The sequence below is a fragment of the Pteropus medius genome, unplaced genomic scaffold (genome assembly GCF_902729225.1).
Source record: "Pteropus medius unplaced genomic scaffold, Ma_sr-lr_union100, whole genome shotgun sequence".
In the NCBI taxonomy this organism is placed as follows: domain Eukaryota; kingdom Metazoa; phylum Chordata; class Mammalia; order Chiroptera; family Pteropodidae; genus Pteropus; species Pteropus medius.
Window position 1 is genome coordinate 22178570 of NW_024350319.1, and position 20558 is coordinate 22199127.

The 20558-nt window shown below is 38.4% G+C and overlaps 1 protein-coding gene and 1 pseudogene across 3 annotated transcripts in view; one reads left to right on the forward strand and one right to left on the reverse strand.

Moving 5' to 3' along the window:
• DIPK1A (divergent protein kinase domain 1A) overlaps nucleotides 1-1386 on the reverse strand; it is a 99822-nt gene extending 98436 nt beyond the window's left edge. Inside the window, exon 1 of one of the 3 annotated variants that reach the window (XM_039838852.1) lies at nucleotides 1294-1386. Coding sequence is in view for 1 of the 3 variants with exons in the window: in XM_039838850.1 (XP_039694784.1) it covers nucleotides 712-765 (54 nt within the window). In the remaining 2 variants the exon portion in view is untranslated. Of the gene's footprint in view, nucleotides 1-272; nucleotides 426-711; nucleotides 832-1293 lie in introns of those variants that run through there. The other 2 variants (XM_039838850.1, XM_039838851.1) reach the window with 2 other exon arrangements.
• An 8650-nt stretch (nucleotides 1387-10036) lies between these two features.
• On the forward strand, nucleotides 10037-10155 carry LOC120583461 (uncharacterized; annotated as a pseudogene).
• The last annotated feature ends 10403 nt before the right edge of the window (nucleotides 10156-20558 follow it).

Consider the following 20558-nt stretch of genomic DNA (forward strand, 5'->3'; position numbering starts at 1 on the left):
CAGTACACATGACATGACTGAGAATTACGTTTGCATTGTTGGGGTATTTGAGTTCACCACCAGACAATGTCCCCTTTCCTTTTAAAAAGCAAACACCATCGGACTCCCTCGGGCTTCTGAGCTCTATCTCTCATTTAAATCAAGGTGATAAAAATACCCAACCGAGGGGCTCAGCACGAGGCACATGCCGCTTTTCGGGGGTTTGGGGGAAACACTGATGTGACAAATTGCAATAGTATTCTAAAATATGGAGGAAAGACACACCACCTTACCTACTACCGACTGAAGACTCAGGACACAGAGTCGAGAACAGTGAACCTGCCGGGCCCACCAGGGAGAAAGGAACCGGACCAAGGAGAAGACCGAGGCACGTCCCGAGCCCAGATTGCCCAGCGCCGACTGCTAGGGGCGAAGAGTCGCACCCGGGTCACGTCCCTGGGCTCTTGGGATGCGGGGGCGAGCCCGGGCGGGGTGAGCCGGCCGCACAGTCGGGCCGGCCCGGGCGCAGGAGGCGCTGCGACAGCAGCGGGGGTCGCGGGCAGCGCCGCCGTGGGGGCTGCGGCGTCCGGGCGGCGGGGAAGGCGCGCCGCCAGGTGCCGGACGGCAGGGGGCAGCGGGGTTCGAGCGGGCGCCGATCTAGGGGAGGAGGAGGGAAACAGGCGAGTCCCGCGCGGCGAGGGAGGGCGCGCGGCGGGCTCGCTGCCGGCCTACCTGGAGGTAATAGGGTTTCCTTAGCCAGGTCCCCGGACAGAGACTCCTCGCCATGGTAATCACACATCGCCCCGCCGCGCCGCAGTCAGAGGCGGACCCGAGCGCTGGCGACCCGGCTCCCCGCCTTCCCCCGCCTCCCCGCCCCCAGCCAGGCCGGGCCCGCCCACTCTTCCGCCCCCGCGCGGCGCGCGCGGCGCTCCCCCCAGCTCCGCTGCGGTGACGGCGGCCCGCGGCCCGAAGCCCGGCCTCCTGCTCCGCTCGCCGGCCGTCGTGGCTGTCAGAGCCGCTGCCGCCGGCTCCGCCATAAAGGGGAGTCGCGCCTCGCCTCGGCCGACACAAATCCAACTGCGCCTTGCGCTTAAAGGGGAGGCGTGCGGAGGCGTGCGGAGGAGCAAGGGGGCGCCGCGGAAGCCCGGGCGTCGCACGCCCAGATCTGCGAGGGACTAGCCCCGCGAGGGCTTGTTCCGCGCGGGCCTGGGCGCCGACCGCCTCGGACCTCGCGGACCTAGCCTCCGGCTCCCTGTTCCCCTAGCTGCGCCCGCCACACATCCCGCCACCCCGCCAGACGATACTGACGCTCACTTTGGACTCTGCTCCTTCAGTCTGGACTTATCTGGATGGGTTGCATGGAAATTCAGGGGACGCATGGGGCTCGGCCTCATCCTCGCGCACGGTGGCGGGTGCGGCCCAGCGAGGGGGCGTCTGCCGCCGCCCGAGACGCGGACGAGCTCGTCCCCTGAGGACTGGACTCTGCGCCTGCGGCGAAGCCAACGCGAACAGGGTTTTTCTTTGTTGAACTCAGCGTGCCCCCAAAATTCAGTTAGCCTCTAAGGGCCTTAAACAGTTTTTTAAATGTACTTTTTAAAAATTCTGACCTTTTCAGTTTGTATCGTTTTCAAACAGCTTCAGGGTTTTCCTGGCCCCACCCAGGAACCCTGATTCAAAAGAAGAAAAGAAAAACATTATTGAATTTAATACAGTCCTGTAGACAGGAGACCTGGGACGTGGCAATGCAACTCGGTTGCGGCTGCATAACGCAGGGTGTGGTATCGTTCTTTTGACAGTCAAGTCCAAGTAAGGGAAAAAAGAGTCACCCTAGTGAGAAAACAGCTGTTGATAACGGATATCTTGTAGTGAATGGAGGAAGATGCGATTTTGCTGCTTGTTAGCTCACATACCACTTTTTCACTTGATGCCGGCAAAGTTTAGGTGGCCATTTAGAACTCATTTAGAATTGATTCGGCCTATTGCTCTAAGAATTAGTTTCCCCCGAAGCAAACAATCACACATTCTCAGTGTAATTTTTACCTAAGCCTTGTTCTGCCGCTTTATGTTTTTGAAGAGATAATCTCCTGTCTGCCCCTCCTCTAACCCACTCACAGACACAGGTTTTAAACCTGGGCGGTATTTTATTGCTGGCAGATAAACTCATTTTTCATTGATTTTCATTTTGGGTTAAGAGACCTGTAATTTCTAAGGAAGCTAAGAATGGATCCTATTGGTTTAATTCATTCTTTCATTCATTCAATAACTAAAATTAACTGAGCATCCAGACATTGTTTTAGTTGATTGGGTTATATACGTTAACCAAAATCCTGGCCCTCGCAGAGATTACATTTGGGGGGTTGGGGCAACAGGCAATAAATTTAAAAAATTTTTTCTTTACACTTGTCAGTGATCGATTGATTGATTGATTGATTGATTTAAGGGAGAGGGTCCTGGAGGTGAGGAGAGAAGACTGTAAAGGGGAATAACTGAAAATTGAATATGTGCAAGTGTAAACCAACACAAAATACAAACATGGTGAGGGAGAAGGGGGAAATTCTCAATAATACAGGCGGAGTACTTAGGAAAAACCAGCAACCCAAATTCCAACGTTGTAGCTTGGGTCTCTGTTAGTTTATATAAAAATTTTAAACTGTATAAAGTTTCTTCACTGAATTCTATAGGACTATCAGATACCTGGCATATGCTTACAAAGTCTATCCCCTCCCTTTTCCCAATCCCAGGGCCAAGCCCCAATCAGAGCCTGACTCACAGGAGCCAATCTTCCCCTCCCTGTAGCCTAGACCTTGTGCTCTTTGAAAAGGAACATCCGAATGCTTTGGGGACAGCAACCTACTCTACCTACAGTCCGATTTAATTACAGTGGTTTCTGAGGGGGGAGGGGGGAGATGTTATTCTCTTAAACATTTGCAGCTTGAAGTAGTTGAAGAAGCAGCTTTAAAAATTACAGAAATCAAATAGGATCATAAAGCTGATAGGGAATATGAAAAAAATCAGTGGAGATGAGGAAGAATACAGGTAGAGTAGGCTTGAGGAGAAAGATAAGTTTTCGACATGTTACGTTTGAGATCTCTATTAGAGATCCACATGGAGATCTGGAGTAGGCAGTTGTATATCTGAGTCTGGGTTTAAGGAGAGTGGTCCAGACTAGAGACATACTAGCAATATCAGCATTTAGATGATATTTAAAGCCAGAGACTAAACAAGATCACCAACAAAGTGAGTATAAATGAAAAGAACCAAGGATGAAGCTCTGTACCTTCAAGGTGTGAGAAGTGAAATGAGCCAGCAAAGGAGACTGAGAAGGAATAGCCAGTCAAATAGGAGAAACAAGAGTGAGGCATCTAGAAGCCAAGTGAAGGTAGTATATCAAGGAGGAGTGAATGTTCCTATATGAGTGAAAACTGAACATTGACCATTAGATTTAGTACCATTGAGGCCATTGGTAGCATAGCAGTGGAGCGACAAGGTGAAAATTTGATTGGAGTGGGTTTAAGAAAAATGAGAGAAGAATTGGAGATCACTAACATTGTAGGCAATTCTTTTGAGAAGTTCTCCTGAAAAGGGGAGCCCAAAAATGGGACAGTGACCGAGGTGGAAGTGGAGTCAAAAGTAGGTTGACAAAAAATTTGGAAGAAATATTTGTTTTTGATGAGAATAAGCTAGAAGAGAAGGGAAAATTTAGGAGCAAGAAGAGAGAAATGTTGGAGAGGTGTCCTTGAGAAGGAAAGAGAATTTGAAATCTAGCACCCAAGTGAAAAAATAATATGTAGACAGGAGCACAGACTGACTATTGATCTATGGAAACAGGCTGACAAGTGGGTAGGAGTGGTGGTACAAATCTGGAAGTTCTCTTCTGATCATTTCGATTTTCTCAGAGACATAGGAAGTAAGGTCATCAGTGGAGAGACAGTGTAGGAGAGTAATGGAGGCTTGAGGAGAGAAGCTAAGGTATGCAATAATCATCTAGAAGAATGGAAAGATGCATGGATGAGGAAAAAAATGTCACATGCTTGATGAGTGTAATAAAGGGCCCATTTGAGTTCATGGTCATGAATTTAAGTAGAACAAATCAGTGTGATTGTGTGTTTTTTCCTCTAGCAATAATCAGCTGCCAGGTGCAGGGTCAGAGCAGGCTTAGAGTTCTATTTAATCAGGTTTTACCAAGGAAATAAGAGTAAAGAGAGAGGAGCAAAGAAGTTGAGGATGTAAGTAAGGGAGTGATTATGATTCGACATGGAGTTTAAGATGGAGAAAGAGTAAATATGGAGAGATTAAGGTTAGAGAAAAGATGGTAGGATCAATGAATTGTAAATCCTTGTAAGATTGAGGGACTATAGGAGTCAGAGAACAAGAAGGAACGATCTGGAAAGATAGGAAGTGTATAATAAACAGTCTGGCTCCATTTTTGATATTTGTTGACAGCTTTCAAGCCCCACCACTCCTCTTTTCCTGTGCCCCATACCTGGGAACATTGATAAGAAAGCATAGGTGCTCATTCTTTCAGTACCAGTGGGAAGTTCAAACCGTGCAAGACCCAGCCCATATGAAGGAATCTTCACCCTGGTTCTACCCTCACCCTCAACCACCATAAAAACCTAAGACAATCTTTCTCTGCCTCCTCAAGCTATATTTATATCAGCATGGAGCCTGCTCTGTTATTCCTAAAAAGCTTCTTTATATGAGTAATAAACCTTTTCATACTGTCTGGGTACATGTGTGGTATCATCAGTCTCGACATCCAAACCAAATTTTTGGTGAAGTTCACCTCACTTCTGCAAGACTGACAACAATGATATGGTAATTGGAGTGGGATGCATGAAATTAAGATTATAAAGATGTGATAAAGTCTAGGATGGAATGGCACAATGGTGGTGAATGGCTGAGGAGTGTGGAATATGGTATCACTGGAAGAGAGTCAAAGTGAGAATGTCATAAGGATTATTTATGTTCATATTGAAAACAGCAAGACTTAGGATAAGAGAAGTGCTAGAGAAGATGCCAGTAGACAAAGACTAAAGTCCTTGAGAAATAACAGTGATCTATGAGTTAGTAAGTGACTATCATGATGAAGAGAGGGACAGCATCAGAAGACATGAGTTAACAAATACTGGAAAGGGGTAGGAATTAGTGAGAATAGCCTGAAAGAAGCAATGAAGAGCAAGGAGGATCCCTCTTCCACCTCCAAGTCCAGTGGTGTAAAGGTTGGGGTAGGGGGGGCAACAGCATTTATGGAGGATGAACCAGGTTTGCTTTAGAACAAGAAAGTGAAGGAAATATTCAGAGAAGAGATTGAGGATACAGGAAGTTTGCTGCAGAGGGACTCTGAATTTCAGAGGATATAGTGGAAGAACCAGAAACTGGGGAATGGTGGGGAAAATGTTCTAAATACATGATATAAAGAGCCTTGAGTGGGTCAGTGGGTGGGAGATGAAGGGTGACCTGGGAGTCTGGGATTTCTCATGGTAAAGGGATATAAACAGATAATAAGGACAAACTGTCAATCAGATGAGAAGAAATGATTGTTCAGTTCTCATTTGGAGTCAAAGATTAAATGTAGTTAATATTGTTTTATTTGAAATGAGAAAATTAGTTTAGATTATTTTCATTTCAAACTTGGGTAGTTACCTTGTCATCGCATGTCTCAGGAGCGCGAAAGGAAACTGGGCCTCAAGAAACCCCCAAGGTCCAGGCTTGGAACCTCATTTTAAGTTGGTTTGATGAGCCCTCATATTGGACTTGTGCTTTTGGCTTTAAATCTACCTGTATGAGCCCCAAGATGGATCCAAGCAGGTTAGCCTGTAGTGAATTTGATCTAGTCCTTGTTTACACTTGTTACAGTGGCCCTGCGAATTCTTGATGTAATACACTGGATCTACCTTACGAACATCTAAATTTACCTGTTTACCTGGCACCCATTCTTATGGAGCTTAAAAGTTTCTGCTTTCCCAAGTAAAAGCCAGTTAATCCGAAATTAACCCACATGGTTGTTCAGAGGTACTAATTTGTGGTCCCTTAATCATCATGTGTGGTATAACTTTGGCCTTCCAGAGACAAAGGAGTAACTCCAGTGGTTTCAAACATAGGAAAATCAAGATCAGCGGTCTTCAAACTTTTTTGCTGACACGCTCTCAAAAGAGTTTTGGAAAATATATGTATCCCTTCTCCATTTTTATATCAACATCCAAATTTTTTCTCATAAAATTAAACAACTGTAAAGGAAATAATTTTCAGGGTTATGTTAGAAATATTGTCACTTAAAAATAAAATGATCACACAAGCTTAATATGGAATAAGAGTGGAATATAAATATCATAGTGATTTGATACCCTTTAAGGAATAAATGAAAATTTTTTTCTTTAGACATCAAATATGTACTATTGTTCTGTTTTCTTCTTCTTGAACTTTTATAATTCCACTTCTCTTATAGAATTTTATCCTGTTATATATTTTATGCATTCTAATCTATTTTTCAAACTACCATACTTCTCTGCAATAAAAAATAAATTGACATGTTAATGCCTTTTACTTTCATTTTTAAATTTTATTTTAATATTTGAATATATAATATTCTCACCTGGTTCAAAAATTAAAACTAAATAAAAAGTATACATTGAGAAGTTTTATTCCCACTCTCATGTCTTTTTATCTTGTTCCTACCTCTCATAAATATTTTTATTAATGTTTAATGTATTTTTCCAGTGCCAATGTTCCTTTATGACTACAAATAAAAACAAATTTGAATATGCATTTTTAAATTAAATTTATATTTCATCCCTCTTTTCTTACATAAAAGATGGATTACTTTATTACATTTTTTAAAATACTGCAAAATGACAACCTACTAATTAGACTAATGAAAATGTATTAATTAGACCAATATCAAATCAAACTCCTTATAAAAACCCTTCCTTTCCCTTTTCCCTTAATAGTGGGGTTGGATCACAGAACTCAACTCACATTCTTCAAGGACATTTTGGAAACCCATGGTGTGCTTTTATTTCTTTAAATTCAATACCAATGGAAGCAGAAGTTGCAAACGGCAGCTCTAGGCAGACATGTTTTGTTCGGTCCAGCGATTACAGATTGAGACATTTTACATAAAGACCTAGATTTGACTCCTTCAAAAGCCAGATGATCAGCTAACCAAGTCTTTCCTTCACTTAACCACAACGAGCTGGCACTGAGTACCACATTCTCCTCTGCAGTTCGCCAAAGTTCCCCTCACTCCCTAGTTTTCCTGCTCTAGCTCCCAGAACTTATTTGTATTTCCAGTCTGGTCCCTATAGACATTTCACTTTGTGACCTCTGAGTTAACCTCATAGTGAGTGATTTGGGAAAGTAGACGCAATCAGGAGCTTCTTTGAAGTTTCAAAATAGGAAGCAAGAAAGGGACCAGTCAAGAGAATAGAATAGAGATTAGGCTCAAGATAGACGATTCAGTTAAAAAAGAACCCAAGTTTTACATGAAATTTCTCAGAGAACAGAATAAACACATTAACTTTACAGTATCTACTTCCATTAGATGGTATAGGGTATTGGTAAGGCAAGGTGGTGACTAGATTTGCATCCCAGGAAAAATGAAGTAATTAGATGATGAGAACATAGAATAAAATGAGAAACAGAACTCTTGTTTATCTTCTATGAAAAGGCAAATTGGATATTGGAATCTAAAAATACAATGGTTCTCTAATTTTCCACTACCACCACCACCAAATATTATGAATCTATTGTGTCCAAAATGTTATAAAATTATCTTAATAGTATAGAACAGAAGAAATTTAATATGAAGTATGGCAGGTATTTTGTGTATCTGATTTTAATATGAAATGTTTTAGAAAAAAAAGGAATGATTAAAATTTGAGGGCAAATTCTAATTTATTGTTATGTCCCTATTACCCAGCACAGTACCTGGCATATAGAAAGTAATCCATAAACATTTGTTGGAAGAATGAAATAATGAATAAATAAGACTGACAGGAGGATAAAAAGTATAAAAACAATAGATTTTAAAGATGTTTTTTAACTAGAAAGCAATATTCAAAGTTTGAAATAGAATCATGAATGACAATAGTCTTTATTCCATTCCTTATTCTTATGGATACATTCCCTAAAGAAGTGTTGGTTTTGGGGGGGGCGTAGTTCCTCACGAAAAGGAATAGCCAATAATAATTTGGTGCTAGGATTTTGTTTGACTTGAGGCATAACACCATAATTCTGGAAATTGAAATTTCCTTTAATAAAAATGTTGCACTAAAATATTTATATTGAAAATTCACAATAACTGTGGCCAGCAAGTCAGAAGTGATCATTTAAAACCTGTCACATGGGAGTTATTGAAGGGATTACCTTATTATGGTGGGTTATGAACAGGTTATGAATAGCAGGATATATGAACTTGTCTTGAGACTGATAATATTTTCAGCCTCCGGCAATAGTCTCAGGGTTTTATAAGGACAAACTATACAAAATGTCAACATCATAATATTCTAACAGTATTCCACAATATGGTTTCATTAGTCTCTTAATTTTGTGTAGAAGGATATGCCATGCTCTCTACAAAAGGGAAAAGTTGAGTAGAGACATCATGCAGCAAGAGATGACCTAGTAAGCACTGCTAGAGTACTGTTCACTGAGTGATTTGTAGTGTTTTCTTTTGAAGACCAGCCCTAAATGTTTCCCAGTCCTCGAGCACAGGAATAATCATCCAAATGCAGGAAACATCCGATTCTCTCAGATGATAGCAGAGCTCTTAGAGGACCCAGATGTTTCCTCACTGATTACCCCCAGTAAAATCCAGTTAGAACCAACCAATTCAGAAAATGTAGTAAGGGTTCCAAACTTCTTGTGGAGTGTATGTATTCCTTATCTTTCCTGAGGTTTTTGGTTTTTTGGGTTGCTTTTTGTCTGTTTTCGTTTTCTATTTTTCAGTGTTTCTTGATTCCATGTAGTGATTAGGAGCTATCCAGAGACAGACTCTGCTTGTCTGGTTTTGCCACTTACTAGCTGTGACCTCAGGCAAGTTACTTGAAATTTTTATGCCTCAGTTTCATGTTTACTAACAAGTTTATTAGTCTGATAAACTTGTGTGTGGATTAAACGAGGATATATGTTAGTCATAAAGTTCTTAGCATAATGCCTAGCACAGAGTAATCACTAGCTGCACATAGATGTATAAAATGCCATGTCGAAGGCCATGTATGATGGCTTTTTTTGTGTGTGAAAAGAGACAATAAAAAGAGTTTTTTTTTTTTAAGTTCAAAAGTACACTGGATAAGTAGATAGGTTTACAGCAATTTTTGTGAAATTCTTTGTCAAACAAATGCATGCGGAGCCAGTATCTTCAATGAACCTTCTCCAAAAGCTTTAGGTAAAAACAATCCATTTTTGAGTTCTAGAGAAATGAACTTTTCCACACGAACTATTTTTTTAGTAAACAATATTAGTCTCTTTAAGTACTAACTCTTGTAAAACTTTTGACCATTGTTACATTAATAGAGATCTTTTTGAGCTATGTCACCCACATCCCTGTCGTAGTGAACAGAATATAATAAATGTAATTTACCAATTTCATGCTGCTATAGTATCATACAATACAGAATCATATATCTGGCATTTTGAGAATGAGCTGGATTTGGCCTGCTAATACCAGAGAGGAGAAGAGAACCAGTCTTGAACATAACCGCTGGAGTAGGATTAGAACTTGGGAATTTGACATGACAACTGGTATTCAAAATATTTCAAGGTATCAGACCATAGTTTACAAAAGCAGTCGTCATTGTGTGGCCCAAGGCAACAGTTGAACACCAAGTCAAGTTAGCACAAAATCAAGTAGCTCCTAGGGAGATAATCCTCTGGGATTTACACCAGCAGGTTGGAGGTGGTAACTGTCCAAAGATGGTCAGAGTGTATACCTACTGTCTTATGAAGGAGAAGGCTCTAAACCTAGAAGGATCAATTGTGCCAGATCGGCAACTGGAAGATAAATTTTGGAATACAGACCAGGGCCAAGGACTAATTATAAGAATGCAGATGCTGGGTCTACAGTCATGCCACCCTGAATGTGCCCGATTTCGTCTGATCTCGGAAGCTAAGCAGGGTCAAGCCTGGTTAATACTTGGATGGGAGACCACCTAGGAATACCAGGTGCTGTTAAAAAAAAAAAAAATATGGATGCATGAGAAAGCTAAAGTTTAGAATCTTATCAAGGTGCAACCAGCATCAAGGATGACTTGACCATAGGTCACAGACTGTGGGGTTGGAATTAGTTAAAAATCTCAGGTGAGGAGAAGTTGAGAAATTTGTCCAAGGTCATGGTGTGAAGCTGCACAGCCAGAAATTTCAGAGATCATCTGACACCCTACGTATTTCTGCTGGTTTGTTCTATTCACTTTAAAATGAAACAAAGGTTATACAGTACAGCTGAGAATAAATCTTTATGTCAGTGATGTGTTGTCCTAACAGGGAAAAAAGGCCCCAGAGAATGTGCCATCTTCTTTTCTCAGAATGTTAAGACTCAAAAGAATCAGAAAGCATTATCGTCTTTTTTCAAACCTAAAAACATACCTCGTTTAGTGCTGCAATTCCTAAAGAAGTGCATGGATTTATGAAACGCAGTTGTTCTCCAGGCTGTGTTTTAGGTGCTTCACCTCCACCAAACTTTAAGTTAAAAAAAAACTCAGGTGTCCTTGTTCCCCTCATGTCCTTTAGGTTTGTCTTATTGGAGGTGCTAATGAGGAGAGAATGAAGAAGCCAAAGAGTGAGTAGAAAAAAATTAAAGAAAGGTTGATTATTAAACAAAAATAAATTGAAGTACTGGACAATGGAATCTATTTACCTACTCTGTGACTTGGGCCCATTGCATTTGCAGAAACTGGAAGCTATGGCGCAATTTGAACTTGGATTAACAATAAGATGGCTCATTGGAACATTTACTTACTGTTCTGGAAAATAAGAAATAACTGAGTTTATTTTTCTGATTCCAAGGAAAATTACAACTATAATTCATAATTTTGAAGGGACAAGGACAAGTTATATATTTATTTATAAGAAAAATATATTGTTGATATGGAATGGCTTGCTATATGTGGACCTTAAGAATTAACTCTCTTAAATTCCTACAACCTCTTAAAAAGGAGCCAGTGTATCTTTATGAAAATAGCACAATTCAATTAGATCAATTGAACACTGGTTTCAATTTTGGTATACTAAAAATAAATGCTATAAATATATGTGAATGTTAAAATATTTTACCCATTTTAAAAAATCTAAAGTCACATGTTCAATATTTGGTGATAACCTAAAAGCATTCAGTTCAAAGGAACAGAATTTTCTTTATATGAAAAATAGAAAATTATTAAGAATCAGTGATCTATCAGGATTCTTATTTTAATTTCTTCTTAGATGGTTATTATTTTATTACTTGTTACCAATAATAAACAGCTTTCTATTTGAATTCAGCTCTTTTAAACTGTATGTTCTCTGTTTTTGCCTTCCTGAGATTCTTATCTAAAGAAGGTTAAGCAATCCTTCTCTTTAATCCTGCATTTCCTTTTTCCAAAAGGGTATTTCCTCTTGATTGCTCCACCTTAAGCTCTAAAAATGTCAGTTCTGGGACTATGAACAATGGTGGTGCTTTGTAAAAATGGGTTTAAAAAAAAATCAAACAGGTAATGGAAGCTGGCAGGTGATATCTGCTAGGCAGTGGGCCATTGAGCATGGAAAAACAGGAGTCAAGAAGTACACAAGACCCAAAGAACAAGAAAAATCAGTGATTCAGAAGCCAAAAGCATGCAGAATTTAGAGTGTTCTGAAAACTAGGTAAGCAGATAGCAATCAAGTTGACCAGAAACCCCAAAGAAATGCTTTAGGGAACCAGGAATGCCCAAAGCCAGGCATGTGATTAGGATCCTTGTGAGCAAAAGGGTGATCAGGAGGTAAGAGCACAGCCTCCCCAAGAGGTCTAAATAGCAGAAGTCAAGAACCCAGGCAAAGGAGTCTCCAAAGAAACCTTAATTTTCAGGCTAAATGGTGTCCAAGCTTGAGACCATCAGGAGAAGTAGAAAAAAAGGAAACCTTAGTTGCCCAGGGCCAACCAGAACAGGTCCTCCCATTTCCTTCTGTTAACAAAAATTTGACTCCATGACTAGATTGCTGGCAAATCTTCTTCACTTCTGAACACTTTTATCCAGATGAGAGTTCACAGCAGTCTGTTGTTCTCTTTCTAGGCAATGTGGAGTTCTTAATCGGTTCCCACAGATGCTACACTGATTTAACTTGGCAAGAGACTTACAGTGTCTCAGGACAAGTTGAGAACTGAAAATAGATCCTGACCATTGACTCAGCAGGATTTGAGAGCTTGCTTCTTAATAATCCCACAGCGAGTTAGAACTCATCTCTAGGACATCCTATTCCATCCCAGTGTGGGTCTGATTTTGTTCCAAAAGTGGTTTTCTTATTAAAACAGAAATATCGACAGTTGGTGCCATGTTATATTCCCCTTTTTACAGAATGCCAACAAAATTCTAGATAGGAAAATCTGGTGACATTTCCCTTCTCTTTATAAAGTACAGGTCTCTCAGAACTCACCCCCTGTCAAAGCCATCTGGAGAAACAGTATTTTATCTCTGTAGGCAGAAGGATTTATCTGTTTCACTTCTTTTTTTTAAGCTGGAGACCATTTCATGAAGTTACTTTGATAGATAAATGACTTTCTGCTCATGCCTTACCTGGCAGGGTTGATAGCAGAAGTTGAGGGCATTTCCTTAGAAGATGAGATTTCTTTTACTTTGGGTTCATGGAATGAGAACTGGTGGATCCAGTTTTTCTATTCCCCCCTCATTTTCACATCCCTATAAGGCCTGACAGGCAATTCAGTTTTGTTGAGACCCTATGGTGAATGTTATTTACATGGATTTAGATCAGACTACCTGAGTTTGAATCCCATCTCTATAATTTTCTAGCTGTTTGGCCTTGGGTAAGTTACCTAATTCTCTGGTCCCTAGTTTTCTAATCTCTGAAAGATAAAACATGATACTTCAGTCATAGGCTTATTGTGTGAATTAAATATATCTGAAAGTGATTTGCATACTTTAAATTTTCTGTGGACATTAACAAAACTGTTAAGTAAAAGCCTTGGTACCTGAAGGAGGTGGGGCAGACACCAGTCCCTCTAGGTTACCCATCACAAGACTACTTACAACTGAGACTGTTTTTGCACAGTGCATAATTTGATATACGTAAAAAAAAAAAAATTCCCCAAGTGCCCTTTTTCTATAATTAGCTTTCTTGAGTAAATGGAAATTTCCAATATGCTAGTCTCGAGAGAAGGTTTAGCTTAAATCCCCATATAACTTTAATGGTAGTTCAGTAGGTAGCTTGGCATCATCATTTGCTTAAGGGTCAGTTTTACACCCTAGAAAACTTGCTTAGAAAGGTGGGATCATTTATCATCGCTCAATGGTTCATTGGTTTAGTGTCATTCCACTTGTCTATTGCTGTTGCCTCAGCTAGCACCACTGTCCCTCAATATTTGCATTTAGCCACAGGGCTCTTCTTTCATTTCCTCCATTGCACTGTGCACCCTACTGCTACATGGCTTTTGCACTCTCTGTTTCCACTTCCCCAAATGCTTCTTGCCTCTCCCTTTTCTCTTCCCAAACTCCTACTTATCCTGCAGATCTCAATACAAAGAAATCTTCCTCAACTCCCAAGACAAATTCTGATTCCACACCAAATGCTCCCAGAGCCTGTTTGTGACCTGTAATTACATTTGTGGGATTATTCGATTAATGCCTTGCTTCACTTCTATATTATAAACTCTATGAGGGCACAGGCCATGTCTGTTTTTTGTTTACTCTTGTATTTACAGAATCTAATTGCATGCCTGATACATAACAAACTAGGATTAAATATTTAAATAAATGAATAAATTAACCAGATCTAGAGTTCAAGTTTTTGACATTTTTTTCACTAAAAAATACAATAGCTTGAACTAGACAATGTTGACTTCACAGGGTTCTGTAACTCTCGTGGTCACTCTAGAGTAGTGACAACAGAGTTCAGTGTTGATGATGAAGACACTGGTATTAATACGGTATAATTAGAAACCTTGTAGAACACTTTAGAATCCTGGTTTGAATCATGTAAAATTTAGCAAACTATATGCTCCAAAGATAAAGTGGTTTCTTTAGTATCCTTTCTCCTCATCTCTTCGAAAAAAAAAAAAGATTTGAGGACATTTATACACATACATAAAATATAACAATAAAAATGTACTAGTATAAATGAGAAAAAGAGGCAAAGCAAAAGTGAAAAGGTAGAAAAATGTAATACTTAAGGTTAAAATTAATATGATATTATAATATAATATGATACAATATGATATATGATATATGATATGATATATTATAATATGATATCCAGGCACTGAAAAGCGCAAAAATTTACCTCAGAGTTTTCTGCTGCCCCAGGGAAAGCAAAGCTACTACAAGGTTCACAGTGTCCATTAGATAAAAGAAAACCAGATGTTCAGGAAGAAACAGTCTTTTCTACATTGTTGTGATATCTAGATAATGTTCTCAATAACAATTCTACAGTATATACCATGGTGACTGTAATGTGGTTGTTTCTTAAAGCACCTCTCAGTGTAGACCCAAGGCAAAATGCCAACATGTAAGTCAGAAAAGGGGCACATCATGAGGGAGTAGGGTAGAGACAATGTGGCCCAAGAAATCTCTCCAAGGATAGAATCTATCTTCAAACCTGGCAAAATTGAGAATGACTAAAGAATGGATTCATTCCCATCAGGCAATGCCCCCTGAACATTTTTACAACTGTTTTTACAACTAAACTTTTGCTAATAATTTAACACCAGGTAATTCAAGATTATGCCTTCTGAGAAGAACCTGAAGCATAGAAGTTATATGGTATAATTAAGCATAATTGATCTACAACCGATACCCTTTATAAAAGGAAAGCACCTAACCAGTATGCATACCTAAAGAGAGAGTCACCTAACTCACCTGGAGGTGGACCAGAAAACACAGGGCCAAGATGTTCCTAAAAAATTTGTGTGGGTTTTTTTTTTTTTTTTTGGCAGGGGCGTGGTGGTGAGAGATTTATTTCAACACACACACAATGGGCACACAGCATAAATTCTCAGCAGGAAAAAAGAAGTTTTAATTACACTTGTGAAATACTCAAACCACACAGAAAGCCTTCCTACTTTCATCTTCTATTCTTGCTCTGGGTATCCACCAGAGGTGGTTTCTTGTACCTCCTTCCAGGCTTTTGTCTATGCACAACCTTAAGGAAACCCCCTTGAGAGTGGAGAGGAGGGGGCTGGCAGCCTGAGGTCCCTAACTTGATTGTATATAATGATTCTCTTTTTTTATGGAAAGCCGATGAGATGAACAGACAGTAACTACTGTCTATTATTCTTAAGCAAAGTACACCAAGATATGTTTCATCATTCCAGGAAGATAGGACTCATATCTGTAATAAAAGAGAATTTGTAGAGCATCCATAAATACCCTGCTTTAAGCATCTTAGTATAAAAAACAATGCTTGCTTTTTGTGTTTCTACAAAAGACTGGGGAGAAACCTGTCGACCCTTCAAGGACTCACATAAAAGGCCAAAGTTGGCTATCATCAAGGGGTCACAGTTTATGCCCTGAGGAAATTAATAGGAGGCATCAGAACATATCTGCTTTGGAACTTTTGCTTGCTTGGTTTGGGAAAGGTTGGGCAGAGGGAGAGGACACTCCTCCTGTTGATGACACTCATTGCCTAGTGAGCAGAGCTCATTCTGGGGCCCAATCATTGAACAAGATCACTTTCAGGCAGATGGGCATGGGGCAGTTTGGTTGGTATCAGGACAATGCCTGGTCTGACTACAAAACAATACACACACACCCCTTGCCTGCAATAAAACAAAGCAAATCTCTTCTACAACTCTCTTGGTATCCTTTGATTTTTGTCTTATCGTGATTTTATTTAAAGTGAAAAAAAGGTCTTAGATAAGGAAGCCATATATGTGACATATATAGGCTCTATATATGTGAATTTTTGACAGGCTCTATATATGTGAATTTTTTTAAATAAATGAGATTGTATTTTATATATTGTCCTATAATTTGTTCTTTTCATTTAGTAGTAGATCACCTACATATTACCACCTAAATTCATCTTATTCTGTATATACTTAATACCTTTGGGCCATAGTTATAAATGACTTTGTTATAAAATTGTTTTAAAATGTGCCATCATATGACTGTACTATAATTTAAACCTTTTTAATGAATAAATACTTTACTTTGATTCCGATTTTCACTTATCCAAATAATGCTTTAATGAATATCCTTACACATAGTTTTCTGGAGTGCAGTTTCCTAAAAGTAAAATTTCTGGTCAAAGGATACATGGATTTTAAATCATGGTCAGTATTGGAAAATTTTCTCCACAAATGCAGTACCAATTTACATTCTCATAATAGTATATTAAAATGTCTGTTTCCTCATTAAGATCAGTTTTTGAAACTTTGTCAATCTGTTAGAAAAACAAAAGAGTTTCTCTTTTTAGAAGTGAAATTGTGCATCTTTTTATATGTTTACTAGCCATTTATATTTTTTCTTATGTGAATTGCTTGATGACAGTGTTAATTCTTTAGAGAAACTGGCGCCTTAGGAAGCCTGCTGGAGGGTTGAAACTAGTCTCTTAGTGTTTTCTTAGGTTAATAATTAAACTGTAGAAAGTATATTGTCTCAGGTAACAAAAATGAGGGGAAAGTAATGTAGCCAAGGGGGCCTCAAGTGTAACTGGAGCAGGGATTTGAATACCTTCAGAACCCTTCTTTCAGTCTTCACTGCCCTCTGCACATAGGCTTTCCTGAGGATTGTCCCATGACTTCCAGGTGCTCCCAAGTTCTTATCTCCCATCCTTAGCACGCTCATTGGCCCAGCTTTGGTCATGTGCCCATCTCTGTGACCAGTGGGATAGTAAGATAATTGGCAGCCCTCAGTAAACCCAATGCTTTGTAAGAGAAGAGGAGGAGTCCTCCAAAAAGAAATGGATATGGCAAAGACTAATTAGATGTTTCTCAGTATCCTTATGCTCCTTCTTCCTAATACAAGGCAGCTCAGAATGAAGACAGCATTTCCAAGTTCGCCCTGCCTGCATGTGATGACATGACTAAGTTCTAGCCAATGGTATATAAGCAAAAGAGCATATGCAACTTCTAGAAAATGTCTGAAATAGGAGGGACATACCCCTTACATCCTTCCCACTACATGGAATGAAAATGTTTTGGCTGGACCCAGAATAGCCAATATCACAAAGCAGAAGCTGTAGCAACAAATTAGAAGGAATCTGAGTCTCTGATGATCATGGAGTCATACCAGCCCTGAACTGCCTAGATTTATGGAAGAAAAAATAAAAATCTTGCTTGTTTTAGTTCCTAGCATTTTGAATTTGTTGTCACTTGGAACCAAAACTAAAACCTAATTGATGCAGAAGGCAATATTATAGCAGAAGGGAAGGTTGCTGAGTAAAAAAAAAAAAATGTTCACTGCAAAGATTTGGTTAATAATTTTTAAATAATGTTCCATTAGTTATCCACAAGGTTAACTTCCACACTTTCTTTAAGTTTTTGTTAAACTATCACTTTTACAATTTTAAAAACCTGTTTTGAGGTACATTGATATACAGTAATCTGCATATATAATTGAAGTGTACAGTTTGGTAAATATTGATGCATGTATCAATATACACACCTGTGAAGCGATCACCATAATCAACATAGAGAGTGTATTCATCACCTGCACACATTTTCATGCACCCCTGAACTCTCTCCCTAGCCCCTCCCTACCCAGGTAAACATTGATCTATTTTCTGTCACTATAGATTAGTTTGTATTTTCTAGAGTTATATATGAATGGAATAATACAGTGTGTACTTTTGGGAGGGATCTAGATTCTTTTACTGAGCATAATTGTTTTGAGATTCATTCATGCTGTTATGTGTATCAGTAGTTCATTGTCTTTCATTCTCATTAATGTGCAATTGTATGGATATGTCACAATTTCTTTATCCATTTGCCCATTAATAGACTACCAGTTTGGGGCTATTACAAATAAATCTGCTATGAACATTCATATACAAGTATTTATGTAAATATATGCTTACTTTCCTCTTGAGTAAATACTTAGAGGTTTGCTGGATCATGTAATAGGTGTATATTTAACTGTTTAGAAAGGCTTCCAGCCACCCTATGCCCCAGCTGACCACATGCATATGAGCCAGCTCAAGAACACTACCATTACTGCTACTCAATAAAATCCAGGGTAGAAAAGCAAAAATAAAAAAAAGGACTTCCAAATTTGTTGGTATTGTTTTACATTCCCACTGGCTGTGTATGAAGTTCCAGTTTCTCCATCTCCTTGTCAACACTTTATATTGTCTGTCTTTTTATTATAGTGGTTGTGCAGTGCTATCTTATTGAGGCTTTAATTTGCATTTCCCACTGACTAATAATGAGTATCTTTCCATGCACTTATTTGCCATTTGTATATCTTTTTTGGTAAAGATATTCAAATCTTTTGCCCATTTTTTATTGGATTGTCTTGTTGAATTTTAAAAGTTCTTTATGTAGTCTGAATATAAGTCATTTATAAGATATATGCTTTGAAAATGTTTTCTCCTAGTCAGTGGCTTGCCTTTTCATCCTGTTAACAATATCTTTTGAAGAGCAGAAGTTTTTAATTTTGATGAAGTCCAATTTATCAATTTTATTTTATGGATTGTGCTTTTGGTCTAAGCAATTTGTACCTAATCTAAATTTTTACCTTACCTAACCTAGGTTTTGTATTTAGTCTATGATCCATTTTGAGTTAGTTTTTGCATATGATATGAGGTGTAGATTTAAGTTCATTGCTTCATATCTGGATATACAATTGTTTCAACGCTGTTTTTTTTTTTTAAAAAAAGACTGTCCTTATTCCACTGAATCTATTTGTTAAAAATGACATGCAAGTCTTTTTCTCAAGGTCTCTGTTCTATTGTTTTGATCTATTTGTCTGTCTTTACCCCAATACCACACAATCTTAAATACTGTAGCTTTATAGTAAGTCTTGAAATAAGGTAGTATTTGCCTTCCAACTTTGTTCTTTTTTTTTTTTCAAAATTATTTTGGCTATTAAAGGATTTTTGCATTTCTACATGAATTTTAGAGTTAGCATGTCGATTTCTATAAGAAGCCTACTGAGATTTTAATTGGAATTGCTTCGAATCTTTAGAACAAATTGGGGAGGATTGACATCTTAACAATATTTAGTCTTCTGGCCCATGTACAAGTTATAGGTCTCTATTTATTTAGTTATTCTTTCATTTCTCTCAACAATGTTTTACAGTTTGCAGTGTACAGGTCTTTCGCATCTTGTGTCAAATTTACCCCTAAATATTTCATATTTTTGACATTATTGTAAATGGTATTTTAAAATTTCAATTTCTAATTGTTCATTCCAAATGTATAGAAATACAATCAATTTTTATGTTAATCTTGTGTCCTGAGACTTTACTAAACTCATTTATTAGTTCTAGTAGATTTTTGCAGATTCTATCAGATTTTGTACGTAGATAATTACTTCATCGGTGAATAAAGACAATTTGACTCCCTATTTCTGACCTAGATGTCTTTTATTTCTTTTTCTGGATGCATTGTTCTGGCTAGAATCTTCAGTATTTAAATATAAAGGGGTGAAAATAAATATAATTGGCTTGTTTCTAATCTTAGGTTTAAAGCATTCTTTCACTGATAAGTATGATGTTAGCCACTGGTTTTTGATATATGTTATTATCGAGTTGAAGAAGTTCCCTTTTAATCTTAGTTGTTAAGAGTTTTTATCTGCTGGATTTTATTGAATGCTTTTTCTTTATCTATTGAGATAATTATACGGCTTTTCTTTTTCAGTTTGTTAATAAGGCACATGACAATGATTGATTTTCAAATGTTAAACTAAGCTTGCATTACTGGGATAAACTCTATTGGTTATGTTGTATTATCTCTTTTATAAATTGTTGAATTTGACTTACCAAAAATATTTTTAGAATTTTTGCACCATATTCATGAGGCATATTGGTCTGTAGTTTTCTTGTAATGTCTTTGTTTTTGTTGTCAGGATAATACCAATCTTATAGAATGAGTTGGGTAAAACTCCCTACTTTTCAATTTTCTGACAGAGTGTGTACAGAATTGGCATTGTTTCTTCCTTATATTGCCAGTGAAGCAATCTGGACTTACGGTTTTCTCTCTTAAAAAAATATATATATATATTTATTTTAAGAAAAGCAGACTGCCCCATTCAGTGCTTCATTTGGATGTACCTGGAGTCTTAGAAGTTTGACTTTCCTATCTATATTTTCCTACAAATGCACTTTGAGAGCTTGTGGAGTTTTCTTTGCAGGAAGGTTTTGAACCATAAATTTAACTCTTTAATTGATATAGGGCTATTCAGGTTAATTATTTCTTCTTGAGTAAATTTTAGTAATTTGTGTCTTTTAAGGAA